Source organism: Octodon degus, unplaced genomic scaffold (genome assembly GCF_000260255.1).
Source record: "Octodon degus isolate 3935 unplaced genomic scaffold, OctDeg1.0 scaffold00216, whole genome shotgun sequence".
NCBI classification, from domain to species: Eukaryota; Metazoa; Chordata; class Mammalia; order Rodentia; family Octodontidae; genus Octodon; species Octodon degus.
The window spans coordinates 3,517,319-3,542,693 of record NW_004524792.1 but is presented as its reverse complement, the minus strand read 5'-3'; the positions used below and the strand labels follow the sequence as shown (position 1 = coordinate 3,542,693).

Sequence of the window (25,375 nt, the reverse complement as noted above, 5' to 3'; positions counted from 1 at the left end):
ATTATGTGTCTGATTATATGTATCTCAGGGCTGGGGATTTGGCTCAGCAGTAGAATGCTTGCCTAGCAAGCTGGAAGCCCTGGGTTCAGTCTTCAGCACCAAAACCAAAAAATAAACCTCCCCTAAAAAACAATTCAACCAAAAAAATACAGTAAAATAAAAAAAATCAAAAACAAACAAGCCAACTGACTACGTATCTTTAAATCCTTCGGTGCTACTACACATGAATTCAAATCAGAACTCTGTAATGGAGTTCCTGGTTAACTGTAAGATGCCTACAGAATCCAGTGAATACATACGGATAAGTACAAATGGAGCTATAGATACATAGATGTACACCACATGTGTACGCCCAAATTTGCAAAGGCTGATATTTCATAGTCTGTCAATACTGAGTATCGCTGCTATTCTTCCAGATCATCTCTTCCTAGCATAAGTAGGCCTCTTTCTATCTTTTGGGATCAATTTAGATAAAAAGAATTAGAAGCTTCCTTCTGAGTGAGGTTGAATTTAAAATGAATTGTTCCACAAAAGTTGCTCCATGTTGATTCAGGCTTAGTATTAAACAACTGTACTTAAGTTTGTGTCATTACATTTTTTGATAGAATTAAAATATTTATTACAACACTTTGTAGCATCATTTCCTAAGAAAAATGGTATATTTGATTTCTTTTTCAAAAAACCAGTTTTATTGAGAAACAAATAGCAATGAGACAGTTTCAAAACCAATTAGTAGGAGAGTTTCAATAATTAATACATTGCATATTGTTGTCTTCTTAGTGGTTATTCATAGTATAAGATTCAGACATGCTATCCTGTCCACAAACACTATTAGTACAAATCTTTCTATTCATTGAATTAAGAGACAGTAGCTGTATATCTATCCTATTTTGTATATAGAGATACAAAATGGTCCTTCATTTGTATCCCCTTTTTTTGTTTAGTTTTGTTAGACATGGGTAGTCCATTGTCATTTAAATATTATAGGTGCATGAATTCAGCAAAATATTACAATATAGTCCAGTAGTCCATAATAGTCAAGGGTTATCCATAGTTGATTTCAGAAAACAGATCTATTTCAGAAAACAGGAAATTTTAAAGGTCATCCAGCTCAGAAGTTGAAGGGTAATTTTAACTAAAACAGTCATTTAAAAAGTACTTTAAAATCTTTAGCACTGTCTCATCTACATTAGAAAAAAGATCCTTGAGTCAGTTCACCAATGCAATGTAAAATATAAATTTATATTTTTATGTGTGTGCACACACATACAGACAAATTTATAGAGATTAATATTTGGGATGCTAAGAATACAGCGTTCCTTTCAACTTCTAATATCTTCTCAGGGCAAGTTTCTATACAAAATATCTTTGCCTTTGGCCAGAGGTGACAAAGGAAGGAATAGTATTTGTCACCCCTAGTTAGTTACTGCATGTGACACTCTACCAGAGTGGAGGCGGGAAACCAGTCTGGTCCAAGGAAGAAGTAGCAGTTGAGGATTAAAAGCATAGAGCTAACATCCCTGGACATGTCCCTCTCATCCTCAAGCGCTCCACCAGTAAGGCAGACAGGCACCCAAACCCAGTTCTTTCATCACCTTATACGGTGCCCCGCCTCATGTCTACTGTTTTTTTACCTCATGTGAGGAAAGAGAAAACATCTGTGACAGTGAGAAAAAGGAGGCTTCAGAATCAGAAATTTAGATGAAGTAAAAGATATTCATTCCTAGAAACCATAATTGAATATGAAATAAATGAAACACAAAATTTGTTCACATTGTGATTAATGTCACTAGTAAAAAACTGAACTTGAGTCATGGGTCTTCAAGCTTTTTCAGGCTGAACATGTTCATTAAAACATATAAGCATTCATTTCTATGGAAAGGATACAGGTTTTCAAATAACTAATAACATGTGACTTAAATGTTAATTATTTAATAAATTATAATTTTAGTAAATTTGAGCCCAAGTGTTAAACCAGTCACATGGTGTCTTACTATGTTCCTTTTTAATCTTTAGAACTGTCCTGCATGAGCTGCAATCGGTATGCAGTGGTGGAGCCGACAGTGGCATGTAAGATGTAATTGAATACACATGTAATGCATAGGCTTACACAGGTGCATGCACATGCAACCTACAGGGAGCGTTAGATTTAGGTATTCACTCTCGAGAACCTCCATAGGAATACAGTTTCTCTGGTGCTATTTCAAATTCCCACCATGACAGTTTTTCCATGGAGTGTTTTTTGGTTTTGGATTTAAAGTACAAAAAGTCATAGAAGGTGCCCTCATCTTGCTGGTGTTCATCACCCTTAGTTTTTATGGATGAAACTCTACTAGAGTTGGCCAAATGAAGACAGAATCCTATTTGGAGCCAGAAAGAGTTAGAAGTGGGCAGGGGCCAGAGAGCTTTCAGCAGAGAAGAATAAAGTCAACCAGGGGTCCTGCTTCCCCTGCCAGAGCTGGGGTTCCCTGTGAGGCTGGTGTCCCAAAGCCACGCCCACTGTAACTCTGAATGAAGGCCCTCGCTCCTGCTTGCATCTTCTTAACCCCGTGTAAGAGCAGAATACAGCAGGAGGAAGAGTGGGTGGGTATTATCAATATGTGCTTATACATGTATATGGAACTATAAGAGTGAATCCCATTAAGATGTACAATTTTATGTGCTAATAAAAATGTTATGTTTTAATCTTGAAATAAATTAGATTGTAAAATACTGTTATATATTTGAGTCAGGTTCAATAGTAAAAATAACTGTATTTGAACCTTCTGTCACTGACTTTTGATGTTTAAATTTTTAACTTTTTAAATTGGCTTTTTAAAGATCAACAAATCTGTAAGATAAACAATTTTTGTAGCTAATTTGAAGCAAAGATCAAATCTAGAAAATCTTATGATGTCTAACTATACACATATGTTTTTTAAATCCTTTAGCACTATTTCATCTGAGTTGGCAACAGACATGCAAGAAGAATCCCTTATCAAAACGTGAGATCTCAATACACACACATATGCACATACATACACATATGTAAATATACCCTCCCACACATGACAAAGCATGTACACAGAAAAGGAAGAGATTGAGATATGAAAAGTTCATTTCAGGAGCATTAGCAACCACCCGGAATATCTTTAACGCTGTCTTTAGTCTTCTTGTTTTCCTATCTATAGGTACTAGGGAAAGGAAAAGGCCATGAGAGGAAAGGCTTTGCACCCCAGATCTGCTGGCCACCTTGGTTGGACCAGGCAAAGCCTTAAGAAAGTGTGAGGATGCCTGTGTGACACTCTGCTAGAATGGGCAAATGCTCCCCTAGAATGGGCAAATAGAACAGCGTCCTATTTGAAGCAAAGAGGAAGGACCAGAGGGCAAAGAGAAAAGGAGCTCTTAAGAGAAAGAAGAGCAGATAGTAGATCTTGATTCTGTTCCTCACCCTGCAGGGCTCTGCCCCCACTTAAGGCCCAAACCCACTATCACCCTTAGTGGAGCCCTTGTCTCAGGTCTGCAGTTATTTAAACCCTGTTTAAAGGAAAGGACAGACACCCATGAAATCATTCATGATGAAAGGGACAGGGTAGTGGAGGGACTTACAGATCAGGATGTTAGAAATGGTGAGATTCATGAGCACTTACAAACTCAAGTTGAGTTTTTAAATAGAGTAGATTTAAGCTAGAATGCTGGTACATGTGTTGGTTAGGTGCAGTAATAAGGAGCTCACCTCTTTCTTGATTGACTGGGCAGCTTTGTGAGGCAAAAGATCATCTCTACATCCTATGAAGCTTAATTATGTGTGAAAATGATAAATCAGTGTCTCAGTTACTTTTTTACTCATTGCTGGGATAAATACCCAACACTCAGAATGAAGGAAGGAAAGGTTTATTTAGCTCACAGTTACTGGAGGGTTCAGTCCATATTCTGCTGGCTCCAGGGAAAACTTCAGTCCATAGCGGCAGAAAACAATGAAGAGCAGAGGAGGAGCAGCAGCTGTGGCATCCTTCAAGCCTCTCTCTTCCTTCTTTCACTGACTGCAAAGACTGGTGCTCCACAGTGAAGATCGGAGCTCCTCCGAAGTGGCGAGCTGTGAAGGTCAAGCTCCTCCAAAGACTGGGACTTCTCCACGGAAGTGGGGCAAGAAGCCTTCCTCAATTCCTTTATATACACTTTTTGTGCAGGGTCACTTTGGGACAGCCATGGCCCTAGGGTTGAACCAATTGCACCCCAGTGCCAGCCCAATAGCACCCCAGATTGGGCCCGGTCCGCCTGCAGGGTGGGCCTCCAGGCCTGGAACTGCCCCAGCCAATTCAGCCAAGTTGAAACAATGTATCAACTACCACAATCAGTTTCCACCTAACTAACTGATATATCAGTTTTTAGAGGTTTACCAGTTTATAAATTGTTGAACAGTTATCTCTACCAGAAAAATAACTCTGAAATTATTTGGCTCTTTGGTAGATATTTAACACCTTTATGAGTAAAATGGGATCAGCAGTCTTTAATTTAATAGATGTTTGATAAAGAAACAAGAGAAAGTGAAATCTAAGCTAGGTCATTTGCTGCTCATTTATTCTTTAAAGGAATAGGTGGCAGGTGAGACAAGTGACTGAGATAAAGGCTGCATTGCTGTGTGAATGAGTTAGATGAACTGTGGTGGTGGTAGTTTGCAGTACTCTAATAGTAGCTAGCTGTGTAGATCAGACTCAGGGCTCCTCCTGTCTCTGCTTCCCCAGTGCTGGGATTACAAGTGTGTGCCACCACACCTCATTTCAGTGGTTAGCACAGTGCACCCAGGGTTCTTGGGGCTGGCACAGCATGTGGTACTGGGGATCGAACCTGGGTCCTTGAGCTTGCCAGGCAGGCATGTAGACTGCTGAGCCATCTTCCCAACCCAACTCTTCCACAGTTTTTTTTTTTTTTTTTTTTTTATCAGTGTTGGAGAAAAATTACCTACTACCAAAAAAGAGATTGACTAGTTACAACTGACATCTACTGGTGTTTAATAGATGTTGCATGGAAAACAAAGAGGCAACTAATAAATAAAAATATTCTGCCAGTTACCTTGGATGTAGTAGTAATGAAAACTTCATGCTATCATGTTATTAAATTATGTATGCCTATTAGCTGTTCATTTTCTGTAATGGAGTTGTCTAGGACTATAACAACATTTGGATAGATTGAGAAATTACAAGCATTTCCTTCTTTTTACCCTACTTCAAAGACAATAAAGTATTTTTGAAAGTACAAAAGCTATTTGCATAGCTATAGGAGACATCTGCAGTACCTCTGGGAAAAACATTGGATTTAGTATCAGATTTAGAGAGAAAGAGAGAGACAAACTTAATTCTTGCACTTCAGTTGCACTTACTTGACATCTAGCAAGTCTTTCAACTTCTTTATACTTTAGATTATTCAAACATAAAAATTAAAAATAAAAGTAAAATATCTCTGTGAAAGTGTTTTGGAAACTTTGATGTCCTATGTATATAGGTTTTCTATTAAAAGTCAAAAATAGCAGAAGTTCATTATAGGAAAATAGAAATTTGTCATTTTCAAAACATTTGCTCACTTAAGATTAGGGTATTTATGTTTGACATTGGATTGAGAAGTTTTTTTTCAGTATATTCTTTTCTTTTCTTTAGATAGAACTAGTCATTTTATATTGCAGCAGGCCAAATATTTGTTTGAATAGTTAGCTCTTTGATCCATTTTTATTTTAATTAGTATTCGGTGAGAGATTTTTGTTTAGATTCAATCTTCTGTATGTAGATAGAAAGTTTTCCCAGCACCATTTGCTAAAGAGACTATCTTTCCTCCAGTGTGTGTTTTCATCTCTTTTATCAAAAACCAGGTGACTCAATATACCTGGGGTTGTTTCTGCCTCCTCTGTCTGTTTCACTGATCCACATGTTTGGTTCTGTGCCAGAGCTGTACTGTTTTTATCACTGTAGCTTTCAATATGGGATTGTGATACCCTGCTTTGCACTTGTGATCCAGTATTGCTTTCGCTATTCTGGGCCTCTTTTGTTTGGTGAATTTTAGGATTATTGTTTCTAGATCTATGAGGCATACTTTTGTTATGTGGATTGGCATTAAATTAAATCCATATATAATTTTTGAAAGTATGGCTGTTTTAACAATATTGCTTCTGCCTATCCAGGATCAGAGAATGTCTCCATTTATTGATATTCTCTTCAATCTCCTTTTTCAGGGAACTCTTGTGTTCATTATAGAGGTGTTTCACTTCCTTGGTTAAATCAATTGCTAAGTGTTTAATTTTTCTTTCTTAAGAGCACAATATTTATTGGGGAAAGAATTCTTCTGTCCAAGAGGGGGACAGAAGGAGGCCCCAGGCGGGTTGTCCCAAGGAAGCTGTCTCTTCCAGGAACTTTTATAGTGCTTCATGTGTCACTTTATCAGGCAAATTCAGATTGGTTCTAACATACTCTTACTACCCAAGATCCAATAGATTATGTGGGATTAAGGGGCCTTTTATGAAGAGCGTGGCCACCCGTTGGGATAATTCACTTCATTTGCCAGTGCCCCCTGTCCCCAGATGTCACCCTTAGCTCTCCAAGCCTGGGCAGGTACGGGTCGGTGTGAGTGAAGAAGGGCAGAGTGTAGAGGAACTGGAGAGTCCCTGTAGCTCAGGTTGCACTAGCAGCACTTCTCCTTAGCAAATTTTGGCAGTGTCCTGGTCTTGTTGAGTGTCTATCCTTCCATTTCTCCAGTTCCGGGTGTGGGCTATGAGCACTGTCTTTGGATCTATTCACTAAGGGTAGAGCTTTGGTTCTATATTGGAAGTGCCACAGTAAGAAGTTACTGCACAGTGACTCTCTCCTTTCCAGTTATGGTGTAAAAAGAGGCATTACAGTAAACTCTATCAAACAAGCTCTCCTTCCTTTGCTTGATAGAAATAATCCATTTTTAAAAGGGTATTTTTACTTTCAGTTCTGTCTTAGTTATTTTTCTTACAGCTGAGACAAAATACCTGATACTCAAAGTTAGAGGAGGAAAAGTTTAATTAGCTCACAATTTGTAGCGGTTTCAGTCTGTAATTGGCTGGCTCTGAGGCAGGGTGGCATGGCAGATAGGCATGGCAGAAGAGGTACAATGCATGGTGCACAGAAAGAAGCAAAGCAAGCAAAAGAGCTTAGCTGTGTTTTTCTGCCCCTTTTATAGTCTCTCTAGGGTGCTGGGATTAGGGTTTGTGCCTAACCAATCAGTGGGCTGATTAAGTAATCATCCATCCTTCATCCTAGCGCCCGTAATTCTAACATCGCACCATGAATCAGTCACAAACGCTAGATCCAACCACGTAGGGAAGAGCCCACGTGTGATCTCATGAAGCTTAGGGAGACATCTAAGCACAAACCATAACAATATCTTACTAAAATTACGAATCCCCAAAGTGCATTTACATTCCCAAATGAAACTCTCATTACTGTTTGTCTTCCCTTGGCTATCTAATTTCAAGAGATAAATATTTGAGGGTGAGAAAATAGTTTCTTCCCTGATCTCATCCTATAGTCCCTTATCTCATTAGTGTGGAAAGAGTTCTAGCCGAGGAGTGATGATTTGTTTCAGGATTCCACAGCTTCTTCAAGGAAGAACTGGAGCTAGAACACAGTACAGTTCTCTTTTGTCACTCTTTATCTCCATGCCGCGTTGCTTTATTTGATGAGTCCAGGTTTAATATTACTTTAAGTAATATTAGAGACTTACTCAATTTTGTGTTTTATTCATGTATTGTAGATAGGAAAGTTAAAAAATAAAGCTCATGAAGCAGAAACATAAAAATTTGAGTTATTAGTAAAAGGCAATTTGTTATAAAGCTTCTGAAATTTTTCCCTTTAGTTCATATTTAGAAAAATCTTTGCTTTTGTTACATGAAAAAATATGTTAAAGGAAATATGTGATTAATTTCACCTTCATTAACTTTTGCAGCAGCAAGATTAAGAAAATTGTGCATGTAATTGTATCATCAGTTGTATTCAGGTATGTGAGGGCCTAGGAAAGGAAGCAATTAAATATCTGTGACATTTAATATCGGTTTTTAATGTAAAGGAATTATTACAAGGCATGGGTGGAGAGATAGCTCAGCAGTCTAAGTTCCTGCCTGGCAAGCACAAGGGGCCGGGTTCAAGTCCCAGAACTGCATGCCGTGCTGACCCTGAAACCAGGTGTGGTGGCACGCACCTGTAATCCCAGCACTGAGGAGACTGAGACAGGAGGATCACTATGAATCTGAGCTGTGTAGTGAGACCCTGTATCAAGTAAATAAATAAATAATATTTTATAATTTTTTAAAGGAATTATTACAAAGCAAACCAGAAAAATGAAAAAGCCTTCCATATAAACATTGTGCTAAATAATCTTTGTACTTATATTAAAAATAGTCAATTTGTCTTTAAATTTTAGTTTAAGATGAACATTAAGATTTGCAAAGGAATGTTATTTGCCTAAGTAGTAGCGTGTTAGTATAATTTTTCTATCTGTAAAAGTAAAAATAATGAAGCATACATTTTAAGATTCTATAATTATAGGTAAAATATTTTATTAAATGGCTTACATATCTAGTTATTCCTTAATTTGGAAGCTTTTTACTTAGTCTTCTGCTCTACCTTAAGCAAGATTTTTATATTATGACTCAGATTTACACAATGAAATTTCTTCCTTTTAAATTATGATATTGTATTTTGAGTTGCAATTGTAAAAAAAATACTTTGATATCTACTGAGCTTATCTTTATAGATTATGCAAACAATGTAGTCAGTTTATGGGGAATGTCCTGAGAATATCATAGAGAAAGTCTTAGGTGGCCCCTACCATGTCAACCGTACAAATATTTACAGAATTGAATTCTTTCTGTTCTTCCCATCATGATACCAGACGTGCCTACGAATGTTCTTGTTGAAAAACTCACTGAAAAAAAAAGTCTCCTTGGTCAAAATGACCTTACGAGAGCTTATGTCACTTATGCCTTCACTTGGCTTTTGTCACTAAATTCTCAAAAATTATTCATATTATTTATGAAGATGTATTATGAGAAAATGGTAGAAACTCCTTATAAAATTCTCAAAATTTAGAGTTCACACATAGAGGCTAGTTATTTTAACTTACACTTCTATCTTGGAGTTAATCTGATGTACCTTCTATAGGAGTGCATGACAACATACTTTACGGGGAATTTTACTCACTAGTAACTAACTGCTTTTATCAGGGGAAAACTAAGTAATTTTTTGAGATTTTTAAGGCAATGCAATTCTTTCCATCACTGGACAGTTTCATGCCAAATAATTTTGCTATATGATTATTTTCCTTAACATTATTTAACTACGGGGGCAAACGCCCATTGTCTTTATTATCTTTATTTATTTTAGCACATTTGGAATTTTGCTGATCTTTCTGGACTTGTCTCTCGTCATTACAGAACTATTTGTCAATGAAATCGACGATTATATTCCTTTGGAATATTGTGTGATTTCTTTAGTAATTGCTTTATTTTTTCTCATGGATATTCTTCTTCGAATATATGTAGAAGGGTAAGCTTGATTTTTTTTAACATAAAGCCATTTTGTGTTGTCATAAGAAACATCCCCAAATAATTAGCAGATCATTTCAATGAAGTGTTCCCCTTTTATCAAAATAATACTCTTTGAAGGCATTACTGAGAAACAGCAATCCAAACCCAGTTTTTCATAATTGGGTTTTAATAGTGTTACTGTTTCAACTAGTACTTCGTTGTTCAAAAATATATTTTAGATGGTGCTTTCAGTAAACTTTGCAGGGATTTTTAATCAGGCAATTGATGTTGTCTACAGGTACATTAGTAAGTAAGTGTGTGTGAGAGTTATAAAAATTAATCCTTTCATTGAATTGAATTCCCCAAGAAAGCTAAATCCCAAGCATTTGTTAAATATATCATAAATAAGCCCTATATCATATATCATGAATAAATATATCATGAATAAGCCCTATATTAAAAACTTCTGTGATGATGGGGATGAGGTCTGCTGCATGCCAGCCCACCAGTGAGGCTTGGTAGAGCAACAGCATTAGTTTTCTCTGCTTCCTGGTTTTCTGAGGAGGTGGGTGGGTGAGCCAAATCTTGACACTGGGTTGCTGTGGAAGTCAAGGACTAAGCTGCCCAGCCTCTTTGCTCCAGAACTTTTCAGAAGCCATTTATCCCCTTTTCTCATGGCTTTTTATCGTCCTGACTTTGACTAAGGATAATTGTGCCCTATGAGGTTACTAAGAGCTTGTAAGAGCCTCCCTCCAAATCAGAAGCTTTCTCTGGAGCTCCCATACTTGGGCCTGAAAGAGTCAGTGTCAGGAAGAAAGCAGTGCTGAGTGGAAGTCTGCCCTCACCCGGGAGGGCACCGCAGCATCCTGGGAGCCAACGTGCACAGTGTCAGCACCCTGGGAGCCAATGTGCACAGTGTCAGACTGTGAGCTCAGAGCAGTCGGCCGCTTTTCTCCAGGCAAGCTCCTGGACGTGCCTCCTAGCCCTGGGCTCTGGGCTGTGACACATTCCCAGTTCATTGTCCAGTGGTCCTGTCCAGTGTCTCACTTTCCTTTTCCCACAAGAGAAGGTAATACTTGCCTCTTGTTCAACAGTTGATTATATTCCTTACTAAGCTCTCATTGTCATAATGATGTTCTTCACACATATACATATAATGGAAATTTATTGCTTGGAAATGTTCCACTAATGTATTTTCCCTTGTTCCAGTCTAGCAATTAAAATTATCTATTAAAATAGAATTCTTAATGAATATGACTTAAGTTGTACTCTTAATATAGTCCTCTTTCCTTTTTGTGAGAATAAACATATTTCACATTTATATTCTAGGAAACAGCGCTATTTTTCTGACTTACTTAACAACTTAAATGCCATCATTACCGGGGTGATTCTGCTCGTGGACATCATTTACTTTTTTCATGGCTTGATGTTTATTAGTGGTATCCCCAGGTATGAAACATGATTTCACAAAATTTCTCTTTTCTTTCATTCATGTTTTGCAACTTCCAGATGACTTTAATTTTGTATAATCTTTTAAACTATAAGTGTTTTCATTTTGTGATAAATAAGGTATTTCAAAAAAATAAAAACAAAAATACATAAGGTGTTTCAAAACACAATGTTTAAGTAAATTTCCATTTACTTTGAAATCAAAAGATAGCGGCAGTTAGGGGATGATTGGAGACTCTAAATGTCTTTAGTTGAATGAAGAACATGGAGCACCCAAAGTAGAAATCTTGCATTAATTTCAACTTCATTGCATTCTGAAATTCCTCCTAAATTTCAGTGACTGACTCCACAATCATGATTCTCTAAAAAGTAGCAAATGGAACAGGAAGCTGAGAGATGACATGGATGGTAACACAGAGGAAGAGTTAGTTTTGCAGTATACTTGTGATGAAAATGAAGGGAAAGTTAATATTTAGGGATTAGAAAAGGAAAATTCATGTGGTGCGATCTCTCTCTCTCTCTCTCTCTCTCTCTCTCTCTCTCTCTCTCTCTCTCTCTCTCCTGTGAAAACAAGGAAAAGAACAATTCATGCACATGTGTATTTAGATGGGGGCTTGCTAGACTTATTCATTAGTCCAATAACTAGGTTCTTTATGTAATTACCTAAGCCTTCAACTTAGGACACCACTAAATGTGGTGAATAATATAGGATTTGGAGTTTAAAACTACCCTCAGTCAACTTGATCCTCTAAGGCAACTTCACCATCCTTTGAGAGATTGCTGGAAACACACACACACACACCCCTCAAGCCCTGCTGAATTTGTATCTCTGGTCCAGCAAACCTGTAGTTTAATAAACACTTCCAGAATGGCATTTGCTTCTGCCAGGTCAAATTAGAGACACACTAGTTCACACGTTAGAATGCTTCTGGTAGTGGGAACACACTAATCAGCATAACCTGGAAGTTGTCCACTTCCTGCCTGATATACATTTAGCAGTGAGTCACTGCTTCTGATAGGAGTAATACAGTGAACAGGAACTCTTAGTTGGTTTTGATTGGCAGTGAGGATGTGAAAATGCTGGTTTTAAACCACAAAAGGTAAACGTACAAGTTCTAAGAGGCTATTTGCTATTTCTTTATACCAGAAATTTCTCAACCATAGCCAGGCCAGGTAGTTTGCCATGGGAGAGGGCAGGGTATTAGTCATTGTAGGAACCCTAGCAACATTCCTGGCCTCCACCAACTGCATATGAGTTACACCCACATGTGCTCAATGGTTGGGACAGCCAAAATTGTCTTAAAACATTGCCAGATATCCCTTAGGTAGGTGGCAGGATGGAGGTGATACAAAATTGCCTCTGACTAAGAACCCCTGTTCTAAACTTAATCCAGGGCTGGAGGTACAACTCAGGAGTTCTGTGTTTAGCATTCAAGAGACCCTCAGTTTAGGGGACCAGGGAGATAGCTCAGTGGCTTAAGCACCTGCCTGGCAAGCACAAGGTCCCAAGTATGATCCCACATCCCTGGTACCACTCAGCAAGGGAGGGGGGAGACACACACACACACACACACACACAGAGAGAGAGAGAAAGAGAGAGAGAGAGACACCCTGGAGTTGGGCTCCAGCACTGGAAAGGAGGGAGAAGGAGGGAGAGGGAGGGAGGAGGAAAGTGTTAAACTTAACCCATATTGACATAATCTTATGTTTCTAAAGCAAATGGGACTCTTGAATTTATTTAGATTGCCAGTTTTTTTTCGATTTCTGCGCCTTGTCATTGTGATGAGACTTTTTCATCTGCCTTATCAAAAAAGACATCTTGAAAAGCTGACTAGAAGGCTGGTGAGTGGAAAAACACGTTTGCTTTTTGTTTCGGGAACTACTTCAAAGGTATTCCATAATATAGAGCTCTTTATTCACACGTTGATGCATGTTTTACAAATCTATGATTGTTTTAAATTCCTAGGTCTCAGAAAACAAAAGAAGATACCAGAAGGATGGATTTGACCTGGACCTCACTTATGTTACTGGTGTGTGAAACATAATTGTTGATTTACTTATTTTCGTTTCGCATTTCACTTGTAGATTATATTTTCTTTTGGTTTTGCCTTGTCTAAGCCATCTTATTTCAAAGTATCTGTAAAGACATACGCTGCTGTGGTGCTGTGACATCCTTGTAGTGTAAGTCTGGAAATGGAAAAATCTCCTATCATTTCAAATCAAAGTTATTTGGTTCCACTAAAAAAGTGGACTGGATTTTCAGGGGAACCCATTATGGTTCAATTTAGAATTTATTGAATTCTGGTCATTATTCTGGATCCTAAATATCCAAGAAGGGCTTCTTTTCCAAAAGCCACAATGAGGTCACTGCTCTGAAGGCCTAGAGATTTTGGAGTCAAAAGAGCTAGAAAATACTTTGAGAGCTCCCACCCACCACTGGTGCTGACTTCTTGTTTTTTATTTGCTGTTTAAGGTATTAAAAAGCATTTCAACTACAGGGGGAGCTCTAGACAGAGGCCCACATCAATCTGTAGTGTATGGCTAGAACCAATAGAATCTTTGAAGTACACTAGTTTAATGGTCACAACCTTGGATAATTTAATGCATTATCTTTTTTTTTTAACTTATCCTGCCTTAGGTTTATTTGTACAAAGAGCACAGGAGGACACCAGTCCCCAACAGATGGCACCCCAGGGGTCACACCAGTCCTTCTGTTTTTACATCAGCAGATAAGAGGCTTTAACTCTGGAGCCTTCATAGGGCCCTGGGAACCTTTGGGAGCCTGGACTGGAGCAGAAGCTGGAGCCTGGGTCTTGGTTGGAGCAGAAGCTGGAGCCTGACCTTTGGCCAGCAAGGCCTGAGACCCTTGGCAATGCCGGCATGAATATGCTTTCCAAGCTTGGGGTGGGCAAAGCAAGTCAAGTGAGCCTGTGGTTTACTCCCTTAGGGATGCTCTTGGACTTGATGAGGGCTTTGATCATCTCTGCACGTGCACTCATGGCCTTGGCGTTGTTTGCTTGCATCTTCTTGAAGCCCTTCTTGTTGTGCTTCTTGGCAAAAGGCATGTTCCTAAGAAACTTGGGATCTACCCCCTTCAGAGATTCATATCTTTGTAACCGAGGTTTCTTGATGCCATTTCAGTGTCATTTTCAGGACTGGTTGTGCATGGTGTGGTTCTTGGACTTAGCCATAACTGCATTGTAAACTGCAGCTACCAAGTACCTGGAACTGGGAGAACAGCTAATGTATTATCTTGAGAACTAGGTGTTTTCTATTCTGAAGCATTTTTTTTCTATGAAAAAGGAGTCTGATTATATATAGATCAAATTATTGTATATTGTTTCTCATCTATAATGATATTTATAAAAATGATAACTTTGTAAAAATAATAACTTTGACTTCTAGATCATATTATTGCCATGTCATTTCCATCTTCTGGGAGGTGGTCTCTGTATAGGAATCCAATTAAGGTAAGGATATTAAAGTTGAGGGATGCAACACACCTGTCAGCCCCGTACTCAGGAGCCTGAAGCATGGGGATCTCTGTGAGTTTGAGTCCAGCCTGGACCACATAGTGATAGACTCTGGCCTGCGCCTGAAAAAACCTTCACATAGTAAGTCCAAGCTAAGCCTGAACTACACAGTGAGACCTTGTCTCAAAGAACAACAACAAAGGTAAGAATATTCATGTAACAAATATTTATTTTTCAGTGAATATAAACTTAGAATCATAAGCTTTAAATTGACCCTGAGATGGCCAATTATTTTTTCTATAGCAATATTTTTCTATAAGCTTATTCTTCAAAGTAGAAAATCATAATGGATTGTTATCAGTTTGCTTTTGTTATTTATAAACCATCCCAAAACTTACTGGCTTTTAAACAACAACTATTTATTTAGCTCATGATACTATAGTGTTTGAATTTAGATTGACCTTAATTGGCTGTTTCTGATGATCAAGAATGAGACTGGCTTTCACGTCTCACCAAGGCATCTATGGGTAGTTACAGGGCCATCTGAAGTCTGGGCAATCTAGATGGCTCTGTACAGCATCTCTCCTGTAGTGCAGGCTGTTCGGCCTTGTTCTCATAGTGACAGTGGCAAGGGTTCTAGGAATGCAAGGCCCCTTAAGATCCAGGCTCAAAACTAGTATAACATGGTATCTAGCTCATTCTTTTCTTGTTTGTTTAGTTTTGGTGCTGGGAATCAAACTCAAGACTTTGAATGCCATTGAGCTATAGCTTATTCTGTTAGACAAAATAGATTACAAAGCTGGACTGGATTCAAGGAGAAGAAAATAAAATCCATTTCTCGATGGGAGGAAATATAAAGCATTGTGGTCATATTTTATGGCCTACCAGAGAGAAGGAAGTGTTATAACTAAAGTGTATGTTCTTAAATTGAGATTTAAACTATAGTGGAGTGACACTGCTTTAAGCTGTGTGGATAACCAATTTTAAATATACAGTGCTGTTTACTATGAAATTCCAATTCAGTCATCTTTGTTATTATCTAGGTGCATGTGTAAATTAGTGCAATTTGCAGTAGTTGTTATGCCTCAATAAAAACATAATTATGTAGCCAGCCATGGTGGCTCATGCCTACTATAATGCTAGCAGTTTAAGAGATTGAAATAGGAGGATTGCGAGATTAACTTTTGCCTGGGCCATCTAGAAAGCGCCTGTCAATTAAAAAAAAAAAAGGAAGAAAGGAAGAAGGGAAGGGAAGGGAAGGGAAGGGAAGGGAAGGGAAGGGAAGGGAAGGGAAGGGAAGGGAAGGGAAGGGAAGGGAAAGGAAGGGAAGGGAAAGGAAGGGTGAAAGGGAGGGGCTGTGAATACAGCTCAGTGTGAAGGCCCCAGGTTCAATCCCCAGTACCACCCCCCCTACACAAACAAAATGTAATTATTTAACTGCTGGTATTCATACTTATATGTAAGAGCAATCATGTGTCACTTAATGGTGGGAAACTTTCTATTGAGTGGTTTTGTCTTTGTGTAAACATCGGAGAGTGTGCTTATACAAACTAAGACAGTTACAGGGTCACAAAGCAACATAATCTTATGGGATCTTTATTGAATAAACTGTCTATCATTAATCAAAATGTCATCATGTGGGCCATGAGTATACACATATATACACATATGCAAATGCATATGTAATCACATTTTTATTGAGGAATACTATAAATGCACTAATCTTAAATGCATATCTTGATGAAATTGTGTAGAGGTATGTATGCAAGAAACAAACCTTCCTCTCCAGGTACCAAGGACTTCCTGCCCATTTCCAGTCAGTATCCTGACATATAGGAAGTAATAGCTATATTAACTTTTGGCACCATAGGTTAGTTTTTTTTTTTTTTTTTTTTTTTTTGGTTCCTCAAATGCCTTCAGGGCACTTTTGGCCAGCGGGAGAGTTGTGAGGTTCGAACTCCAGCAACCTGAGGCTGACAGCTTTGTGGAAGCAGCTACTTAAAGGACTGAGCTAGGGCCAGGCCCCCATACCTTTGAGGATTTTTTTTTTTTTTTTTTTTTTTGGTGGAACCGGGGATTGAACTCAGACCCTTGCACTTGCCAGGCAAACGCTTATCCTACTGAGCCATCTCCCTGGCCCTAGTTTTTTCTTTCTGTTGAGCTTCATATAAGAGGAATCATACAGGGCATCTTTTGGGCCTAGCTTTTTATTTGCACAATAAACTGTCAGATTCATCCAATATTTTATGCACTGATAATTCTGCTTTTGAAAAAGACCGTAAATGTTTATTGCTTTATAGAACTCCATAGAAAAAACCCAAGTATTTACACAAGCTGTTCAATTATACATCATTTCACAAAGTCAGTGAACTCATTATGTTCTATAAAACCCACTTTCTAGAAATTTAAAAATTGTAGGTATCAAATAGTAACAGCTGAACAGGTACAATTTGGAAACTGTTAGTTTTCACAGGGGAGTGGCAGCTTACATGAACTTAGAAACAGTCCAGTTTAGAGCAATTGTTGTCTTTTGCATTGATCCACATATTTGTGCAATGATATTTAATTCACATCACAAAATTGCCAAAATATATCTTCATGGGTAAAGCACCCCTTGCTTGCAGTGTAATATTATTTTTCAGTAAGTTAAACTGATAATTGTGTGTTTAATTCAGTTTAGTTTAGCTTAATTCAATTCAATTTAGTTCAGTCCAGCTTAGCTTAGTTTAGTTTAGCTTAGTTTTGAGACAGTGTCTTGCTAAGTTTCCTAGCCTGGCTCAAATTTAGGATCCTCCTGCCTCAACCTCCTAACTAGCTGGGATAGTAGGTATATGCCACAATGCAACCTCAGGGTAATATTCTGAACAACATTGAATATGCAAAACAGAGGATAAAATTTCATAGGCAGGAAATTTACTAGCAAAAAAACCTTTTAAGTGCCTGGCAAACCTTGTACAGATATGGAGTCAACAGAGTTAGTCCTGAAAGAAGTAGAATGGTGGAGGCATCATTTGGCCACTACTGCCATCCCATACAAATAAAGCACCTTTACCTCTAAATCCAGAAATGTGCAACTGTACACAGAGAGAAGTGTTTGGCAGACTTAAGAAAAGTGAAAGGTAGGGGATCATTACAAGAGATCTTTCAAAGAGTAGAGAGTGTTTCCCACTGTTACATCCCAAGGAAGATTTTCAGGGATTGGAAGTGCAGGAAGCTGAGCTGTGGAGAGAAAGCACATACTCTTTACACAGTCCTAACATATTCCAGTCATCTTCCAATTTTTGACCTTAGACCAATTGACACTCTTCCTTTTGACTGAGGACAGAAATTTTCCATCTGGTGACAGACTGATCATTGTAGTTTCTTGATAAGAGTTGAATTTTTCTCTAGATGCTTTTTGTCCCTTTTCAGTTAATTTGGTTAGAAGATGTTTTGGAGATTTCAGGTAAAGTACTTAGATTAGAAAACACAGGATGGATTCATGCAGAAAAATCAAAACTTTAACTTCATTTTCAAACATTAAGATAAATATAAAGATTCCAAAAAATCCCTCAAACTTAACCAACCTGGTATATTAATTTTTCTATGAAGAAGATGTATTGACTGAGCTCATGTAAAGGGATGCCAAAAAAGCTGCATGTGAATTTACCCGTGCAAAACATTCACTTGTTGAGAGAACAAAGGTCAGGGCAGCATTCTAAGGTTGCCTGCGTCATTTGTGTTATAATTCGCCTCTGGCGTGCAACATTTAGGTGTCAGTATTGTCAACCAAGCCAATGACAAACATCTTTGAGCATCAGGCATTTTTTGGATAGAATCCTGGGTGTGAAATTACCTAGCTAAAAAGTATAACTATGTAAGTGTCCTTAATACATATTGCTAAACCCTGACGACTGTGTCAGCAATAAATGAAAGCTTTTATTTCATGCTGTATTTGACAGAATTTTCTCAAGTAAGATGAAACGGCCAATCTCATGACTGTAAATGGCATTTTGTTGTTGTTTTGATTTCTTTGCTGGCAAAGCTGAATATTTATCTACATAGATGGATACTCAGTTGGATTTTCTTCTGTGGGTTATTTATGTCCTTGGCCCATTTATCTGTAGGCTGAAAGAGTATTAGTTAAGTAACAACTTAATCTAATGAGTTATTAATTTATTGAAATTGGTCATCTCCATTCAGTCAATTTTACTGAAAAATGTTTTCTCAGGACCTGGTACTTGCCAGGCAGGTGCTTATGCCACTGAGCTATCGCCCTGGCCCTGTGGCATTTTTAAAAGAAAAATTTCAAATCTGTATGTCAGACCTAAACCTATCACTCTTCTATGGACTCATCACCTAATTATTCCTTACCCAACAAATTAATATTTTACATTTCTTGGCTGTATTTGCGGGTTTTTATATTCGACTTCCCAATCCATCTGGATTTAGTGCACGACTTCCCATGGGTGTTTGCAGACTGTGTAGACCATCCCACTTCCCTCCCATCCGGCCAGATTCAGAGTGTTGATCTTTCCTAACTTCTTATTTCCTCAGTTATAAGGATAACCAGTGTATGTACTGACCACTTAGCTACCTTTTCTTCTGAATAGCTAGCCAATAAACACGTTCTGATGGTAATACACCAATCAGATCTTAAATATTATGGTAGTCATTCTTCTTACTGCGCAGATACATGTGTGTGTTTCAGGTGGATAACTTTGCTAGAAACATTGCTGGATTTATGTGGCAGTACTAACTGTATTAACTATTTAACTGCATTAACTGTTTAAATAATAACATGTTACAGGGGGCATGGTGGCACATGCCTATAATCCCAGCACTCAGAAGGCTGAGGCAGGAGGACCTCCATGAGCTCAAGGCCAGCCTGGGCTACAATGTGAGATCCTGTCTCAAAACAAAACAAAATAATGTTTTTGATTTTGAATTTTTTCATATATATGTATATATTCATTTATAAGCATAAAAATACAGATGTGTCAAAAGTTTCATATTGAAATCACATCTAAAATCTGATATAATTTATCTTTTTATATCATACATATTATGCATAATTATTTTATACATTTATTTATTTGTATAATACTTAGGTAGACTATAATATTCATAATTGTGTAAGTCATTTATTCAGAACTATATTCAAATATCAACTATGCATTACACCTGTGAATTAATGATCTGGAAGCAATTTAATTAATTAACCAACTAATTATCTTCTTTGGTAGCTTTAAAAAATGCGTATTTATAGTTTAGCTAGTCTGTGTAGCAAAACTCACTTTGTGGGCTATTTGAAAACTATCAGTTAATTACATGTCGTTTGGAATGCACGTAACCTCATTCATATTGCCTCAATCCCTCCGAGAAGGTGGCAGTGAAAGACGAGTAAAAAAAGCTTTATTTTAGGTTACTCTTAGTAAGTCTGACATCACCCCTGAGCTCCACTGGGTTCGTAACACACGTCTGTCTTTCCTAGGAAGTCGCGCGGCTCCTGGATACCAAGCATCCGGACCATTATCAAGTCTATAATCTGTGCAGTATGTACCTAGCTCAGTGTTTTCCTACAATAGGTAGAAAACAGATTCTTACAGTAACATGATGGTTCTGTTTCTATATTTTATTTAATCATAAGTATTTAGAAGTAAGGAGTTAGATCAAAAACCCCACGTCTTCTGCTGGCTCTGTTTGGAAGAAAGTTACCTCACTTCCACAAAGCTGCCTGTGAGAGGGACAGGAATGGCGGGAGGGAGTGGAAGTGAGCCACTTGATAAGACCTGCTCTAATGGTAGGGAAATATTTCTGGTTTCCACGCAAGACTGTGTCGTCACAGACAACTCCCTGAAGCGGCCTCCAGCCTGACAGGAGTGGGTTGGGATAAGAGTGAGCACTTGTTGCAAAAAGCCCCAAGGGCAACAACAAGCCCTGTTGAAAAGATTTTACCCCATTTTATCACACTTGTCTCTCAATATTTTACCTTCTGCCCGCATATGAAATAGATGTTTTCAGTGGACAAGCATTTGGGCCGGCTGCATTTGCCTCTGCTCCTTGGTTTCTAACTGTCCTATATTGACGCAATGAGTGACCTGCTTGAAAGGCGAAGTGATGCCTGTTGGTCAGCGTGGAGTTCAGGTGACCTGATGGAGACAAACCACTGCTAGCCTCGTGCTTCTGACACTCTTATGATTGTTTTAGAGCAGATTTTGACTCAGAAAGCTCCTTTTGATGATGGTTAAGGAATGTATTCATAATAGGAATTTTAACTCATTTATAACTTCATCACTTGCTGTGTTTTTAGGCACAGAGCTGTAACATACGTATTATTTCTTTAAGGTGAAAGAGCTTACGATCCTAAGTACTTTCATTATAGGGTCCGTCGAATCAAAATCGATGATCACAACGTCCCCACTCTGAAGTAAGTGTCACACTACCTTTATTATCAGAAAAGGGCTAAGTACTTGGGGCTTGATTTTTGGGAAATATTTACATTCAACTAAAAACTCTTGTGTTTGAAATCAGGGAGATGTTGTTGTTCTCCAAGGAAGTAGAGGAATGGCTGGCTCAGGATAAGGAGAATGTGGTTGCGATTCACTGTAAGGGAGGCAAAGGTAAGAATGTTCTCATTTTTACTTTTTTTTCATGTCTACAAATAAAGTTTTATTGGAGCATAACATATGAAAAGTTCTGAGACATCCTGCAGGAAAGAGACCTATTTAAATTTTATCACTGGCATATTGTTTTGGGTTTTTTTCCCATAATTTTATTGATAAACAAATAGCAATGAGACAGTTTCAAATCAAATTGGTAGGACAGTTTCAATAATTAACACATTGCATACATTCTTCCTACTGGTTAATTGCTGTACAAGATGAGGACATGATATCCTAACACCATTAGAACAAATCATTCTATTCATTAAGAGAATGTAACTATATATCTATCCTAACCACTTTGAATACACAGATACAAAATGGACATTCATCTGTATGCCCTTTTTTGGTTAAGTTCCATTATTTGAATATTATAGGTGTGAAAACTCAGCAAAATATTCTAAAAGAGTCCAGTAGCCCATAATAGTATTGGGTCTTCTGCTTCACTGGCAATGTCAGAAATTGTTGACCTGAGTCCCCTACAGCTCAACATAACACCATGGCTTTACTTCCTATATTTCATTTTTATACTTTTCTGCTGGATGGTTAAGACCAAGGTAAAGCAGGACCTATGCAACAAGAGTTGTAGCTTTTGGGTCTGATAAGGTCAGTGAAATCCCCTCAGGATTTATCCTGAGATCCTGTACCTCAGATTGTAGAACTTTTGTCAGTGTCAGCCATGTAGATGAGTCACGGCCATTGTTTGGCCAATGTGCTCTCTGTGAAAGCTTGAGAGAATGTTTTCTCTCCATGTGACTCTCCTTAGGCACACTCTACATCATCGATCACTTTCCTCTTTGGCCCCATAATCTCCTTGATCAGAAAATTTGGGACACTACCAAGTTACATGACGTTACAGTACAAGTTCTCATATGTCCTAAGTCTTAATTGACCTTAGAAGGCTAGGGCCAAAATGTTGGCTTTCCTTGTAGCCCTCCTTTTTCTCTAATTTTGGTCTGCAAACTTAGGTTGTTAACCATCCAGAAGACAAGCTTATTGTTATTACCATACAACTTAGGCTGTTAAGCTTAACCTCACTATCTGACTGCATATCAAACATCTTAGGCATAATATTGAACAGGTATTTTTCATCAAGTATTGATATATTGAACTTTAAGTCCCTACAGAATATAATAAAAAACATTTAAAAATTAGAATATTTTTAAAAATAGGCATAAAGAATTATATACTTCTTATGTTTGCACACAAGTCCAAAAATCTCACCATATATAACCTTGAAGCAGGACAGTCCCATAATATTCCTTTTCCTCTCTTTTGCTTCATTTTTACTTTTTAAAAGAAATTTAAAAATATATATATAGCTGTCTGAGGAGGTAGCTCAGTGGTAGAGCACATGCCCCATAGATGTGAATCCCTGGATTCAATCCCCAGTACTGCAAGGGAAAAAGAAAGAAAGAAATTGACACGACATATTGAAGCACAAGAACAAGATACATAGTCTGTTAATCAGTATTAATAATTGTTAACATTTTTAAATATTGGCTTCAAGATTGAAAGAAGGAGCCTGGGGAGATAGCTCAGTAGAATAAGTGCTTGCCTGGCAAGCACAAGGGCCTGAGTTCAATCCGTGGTTCTGAACAAAAAATAAATAATTGTTTAGTACAGGGTCTACAGGGTCTCATGACACAGATCGGATTTGTAGTGATCCTCCTGTTTTTCAGCCTCCCAAGCACTGGGATTAGAGGCATGCACCACCATGCCTGGACTACATCCACTCAGTGCGCCCTGGTGGTGGGACTGGTGTGGCATGCAGTGCCAGGGATCGAACCCTGGCCCCTGTGCTTGCCTAAAGAAGTGCTCAGGCAACCTATCTCACCTGGTCTCACCATGCCTGAGGTGGTGTCCAATACAGCACACCTAGGGTTCTGGGGATCAGACCCAGGCCCTTATGCTTACCAGGCAGGTGCTTAGACTGCCCAGCTATCTCCCCAGCCCAATTTTTTGTATTCTTGATGATAGCTATTCTGACTGAGATATGATGGAATCTTAAATGCTTTGCTCGCATTTCCTTAATGGCAAACGTTGTTGAATATTTTTAAATATACTTGTTGGGTCATTTGTACTTCTTCTTTTGAGAAAAGCAGTTCATTTGCTCATTTATTGATTAGGCTATTAGGTTTTTTGTGTTAAAGTTTTTGAGTTCTTTATATATTCTAGATATTAATCCTCTGTCAGAAGAGAAGCTAGTAAGGATTTTTCTCCCGTTCTACAGGCTGTCTCCTCACCTTCTTTCTTAGCTGTCTCCTTGCTGTGCATAAATTTTAATTTCACATAATCTCATTTGTTGATTCCTCCTAATATTTTCTATCTTTTAGAGTCCCAGGCAGATTCTGTGCCACTGAACTATATTTCCCAGCCTACAGAGTCCTATACGGGAAGGTTTTAGTTCTTATACTGGGATCTCTGATCCATTTTAATTGAATTTTGTACAGGGTGAGAGATTGGATCTAGTTTCAGTTTTCTAGGAGAACTCATTTTCTCAGCCCATTTGTTAAAAAGAGCATCTTTCACCAACATATGTTTGTGAATCCTTGTCCAGTATCAGATGATATAGTTGGGTGAGTTTGTTTCTATCCTTCATTTTGATACAATTGCCTACATGTTTTGAGCCAGTACTGAGCTATCTTGGTGACTGGTTTTATAGTACAAAGTGAAGCTAGGTATTTTGATACCTCCAGCATTGCTTTTTTGCTTAGAATTCACTTTGTTATTCTGAGTGTTTTGTGTTTCCATTATGAATTTTAGAATTGTACTTCTAGTTCAGTGAATAATGTCATTAGTATTTTGATGATAATCTCATTAAATCCGTAGGTTACTTTTGGTAACATGGCCATTTTGACAATATTGACTCTACCAGTCCATGAACATCAGACATCTTTCCATCTTTTAAATGTTCTTCAATTTCTTTCTTCAGTGTTCTGTAGTTTTCATTGCAGAAGTCCTTTACTTTCTAGATTAGATAGATGCCTAGGTATTTTATTTGAAGCTATTGAGTATATTGTTTTCTTTATATCTTCTCAGCTAGTCTATTTTAGGTATATAGTAAAGCTATTAATTTTTTAGTGTTGATTATATATCCTGCTACATTCCTAAGTTTATTAGGTAAAAGTCTTTTGATAGAGTTTTTAGATTTCCTAAAGATAAATACTATCTGTAAACAGAGATTTTGACTTTTCTTTCCCATACATTTTTTAATTGTTACTCTTGCCTAGTTGTTTTAGTTAAAATTTGAAGAACCATGTTGAATAAGAGTGATGCCAGTGTACTTCATTGCTTCATTCCTGATTTGAGAAGATATGCTTTGTTTTTCCACACTCAGAATGATGTTGGCTGTGGGTTTGTCATATATGGTCTTTACTATATTGAAGAATGATCCTTAAATATCTAATATTTTTAGGGCTTTTACCATAAAAGGATATCCAATTTTTTCCAAAAACTTTTTCTGAGTCAACCAAGAAGATTTAGTTGATGTATTACATTTATTGATTTGTGGAGACTGACTAGTTATTCTTCTGAATGTGTATGACATAGGTTGCCTCTGCCTAGCATGTGTACCTTGAACCATCCTTGCATCCCTGGAGTGAAACTACCTTGATCATGGTGTATGATGTTTTTAATGTGTTGTTGAGTTTGGTTTGTGTTTAACTTAGGATTTTTGTATTTATGATTTAAACATATAGGTTTATAGTTTTCTTTTGGTGTTGTGTCCTTTTCTGGTTTTGCTATCAGGGTGATGTTGGTTTTATAGAATTGGTTTGAAAGTGCTCCTTCCCTCTGTATCTCAGTATTTTGTGGAACATTGGTGTTAGTTCTTTGGTAAATTTAGTAAATCTAGATTGAAAGGTTGGTAAATTTCAGCTGTGAATTTAGCTGGTCCTAGGTTTTCATTGTTGGTAGTCTTTTTTTCTTTTTAAAAATATATTTGGGACAGGGTCTACAGGGTCTCACTACATAGAGTGGACTCATAGTGATTCTCTTGTTTTCAGCCTCCCAAGCACTGGGATTACAGGCGCACACCACCATGCCCAATCTCAATCAATGACTCAGCATGCCCCAGGGACAGGGCCAGCATGGCAGGTTAGGAATCTATCCCCAGCCACTGTGCGCTGCCTGAGCAGATGCTTTAATCCACTGAGCTATCAGGCCAGCCCAGTAGTCCTTTTTAAATTAATGCTTCATCCTTACTGTTTGTAATTGATCTGTTGAGTTTTTTAAAATTTAATTTAATTTTTTATTTTGACATCAGTTATTTTTATTTTAAAGAAAAAAAA

The 25,375-nt window shown here is 37.8% G+C and overlaps 1 protein-coding gene across 3 annotated transcripts in view; it reads left to right on the top strand.

Annotated features, from left to right (window-relative positions):
* Window positions 1–9,489: 9,489 nt before the first annotated feature.
* LOC111813719 (phosphatidylinositol 3,4,5-trisphosphate 3-phosphatase TPTE2-like) overlaps window positions 9,490–25,375 on the top strand; it is a 75,114-nt gene continuing 59,228 nt past the window's right edge. For 2 of the 3 annotated variants that reach the window (XM_023705284.1, XM_023705282.1), the window contains exons 1-8: window positions 9,490–9,536; window positions 10,847–10,966; window positions 12,709–12,808; window positions 12,933–12,996; window positions 14,372–14,436; window positions 19,913–19,973; window positions 20,767–20,848; window positions 20,953–21,041. In XM_023705284.1, coding sequence (XP_023561052.1) covers window positions 9,505–9,536; window positions 10,847–10,966; window positions 12,709–12,808; window positions 12,933–12,996; window positions 14,372–14,436; window positions 19,913–19,973; window positions 20,767–20,848; window positions 20,953–21,041 — 613 coding nt within the window. In that variant the 5' untranslated portion in view covers window positions 9,490–9,504. The remainder of the gene's footprint in view (window positions 9,537–10,846; window positions 10,967–12,708; window positions 12,809–12,932; window positions 12,997–14,371; window positions 14,437–19,912; window positions 19,974–20,766; window positions 20,849–20,952; window positions 21,042–25,375) is intronic. The other variant, XM_023705285.1, reaches the window with a different exon arrangement.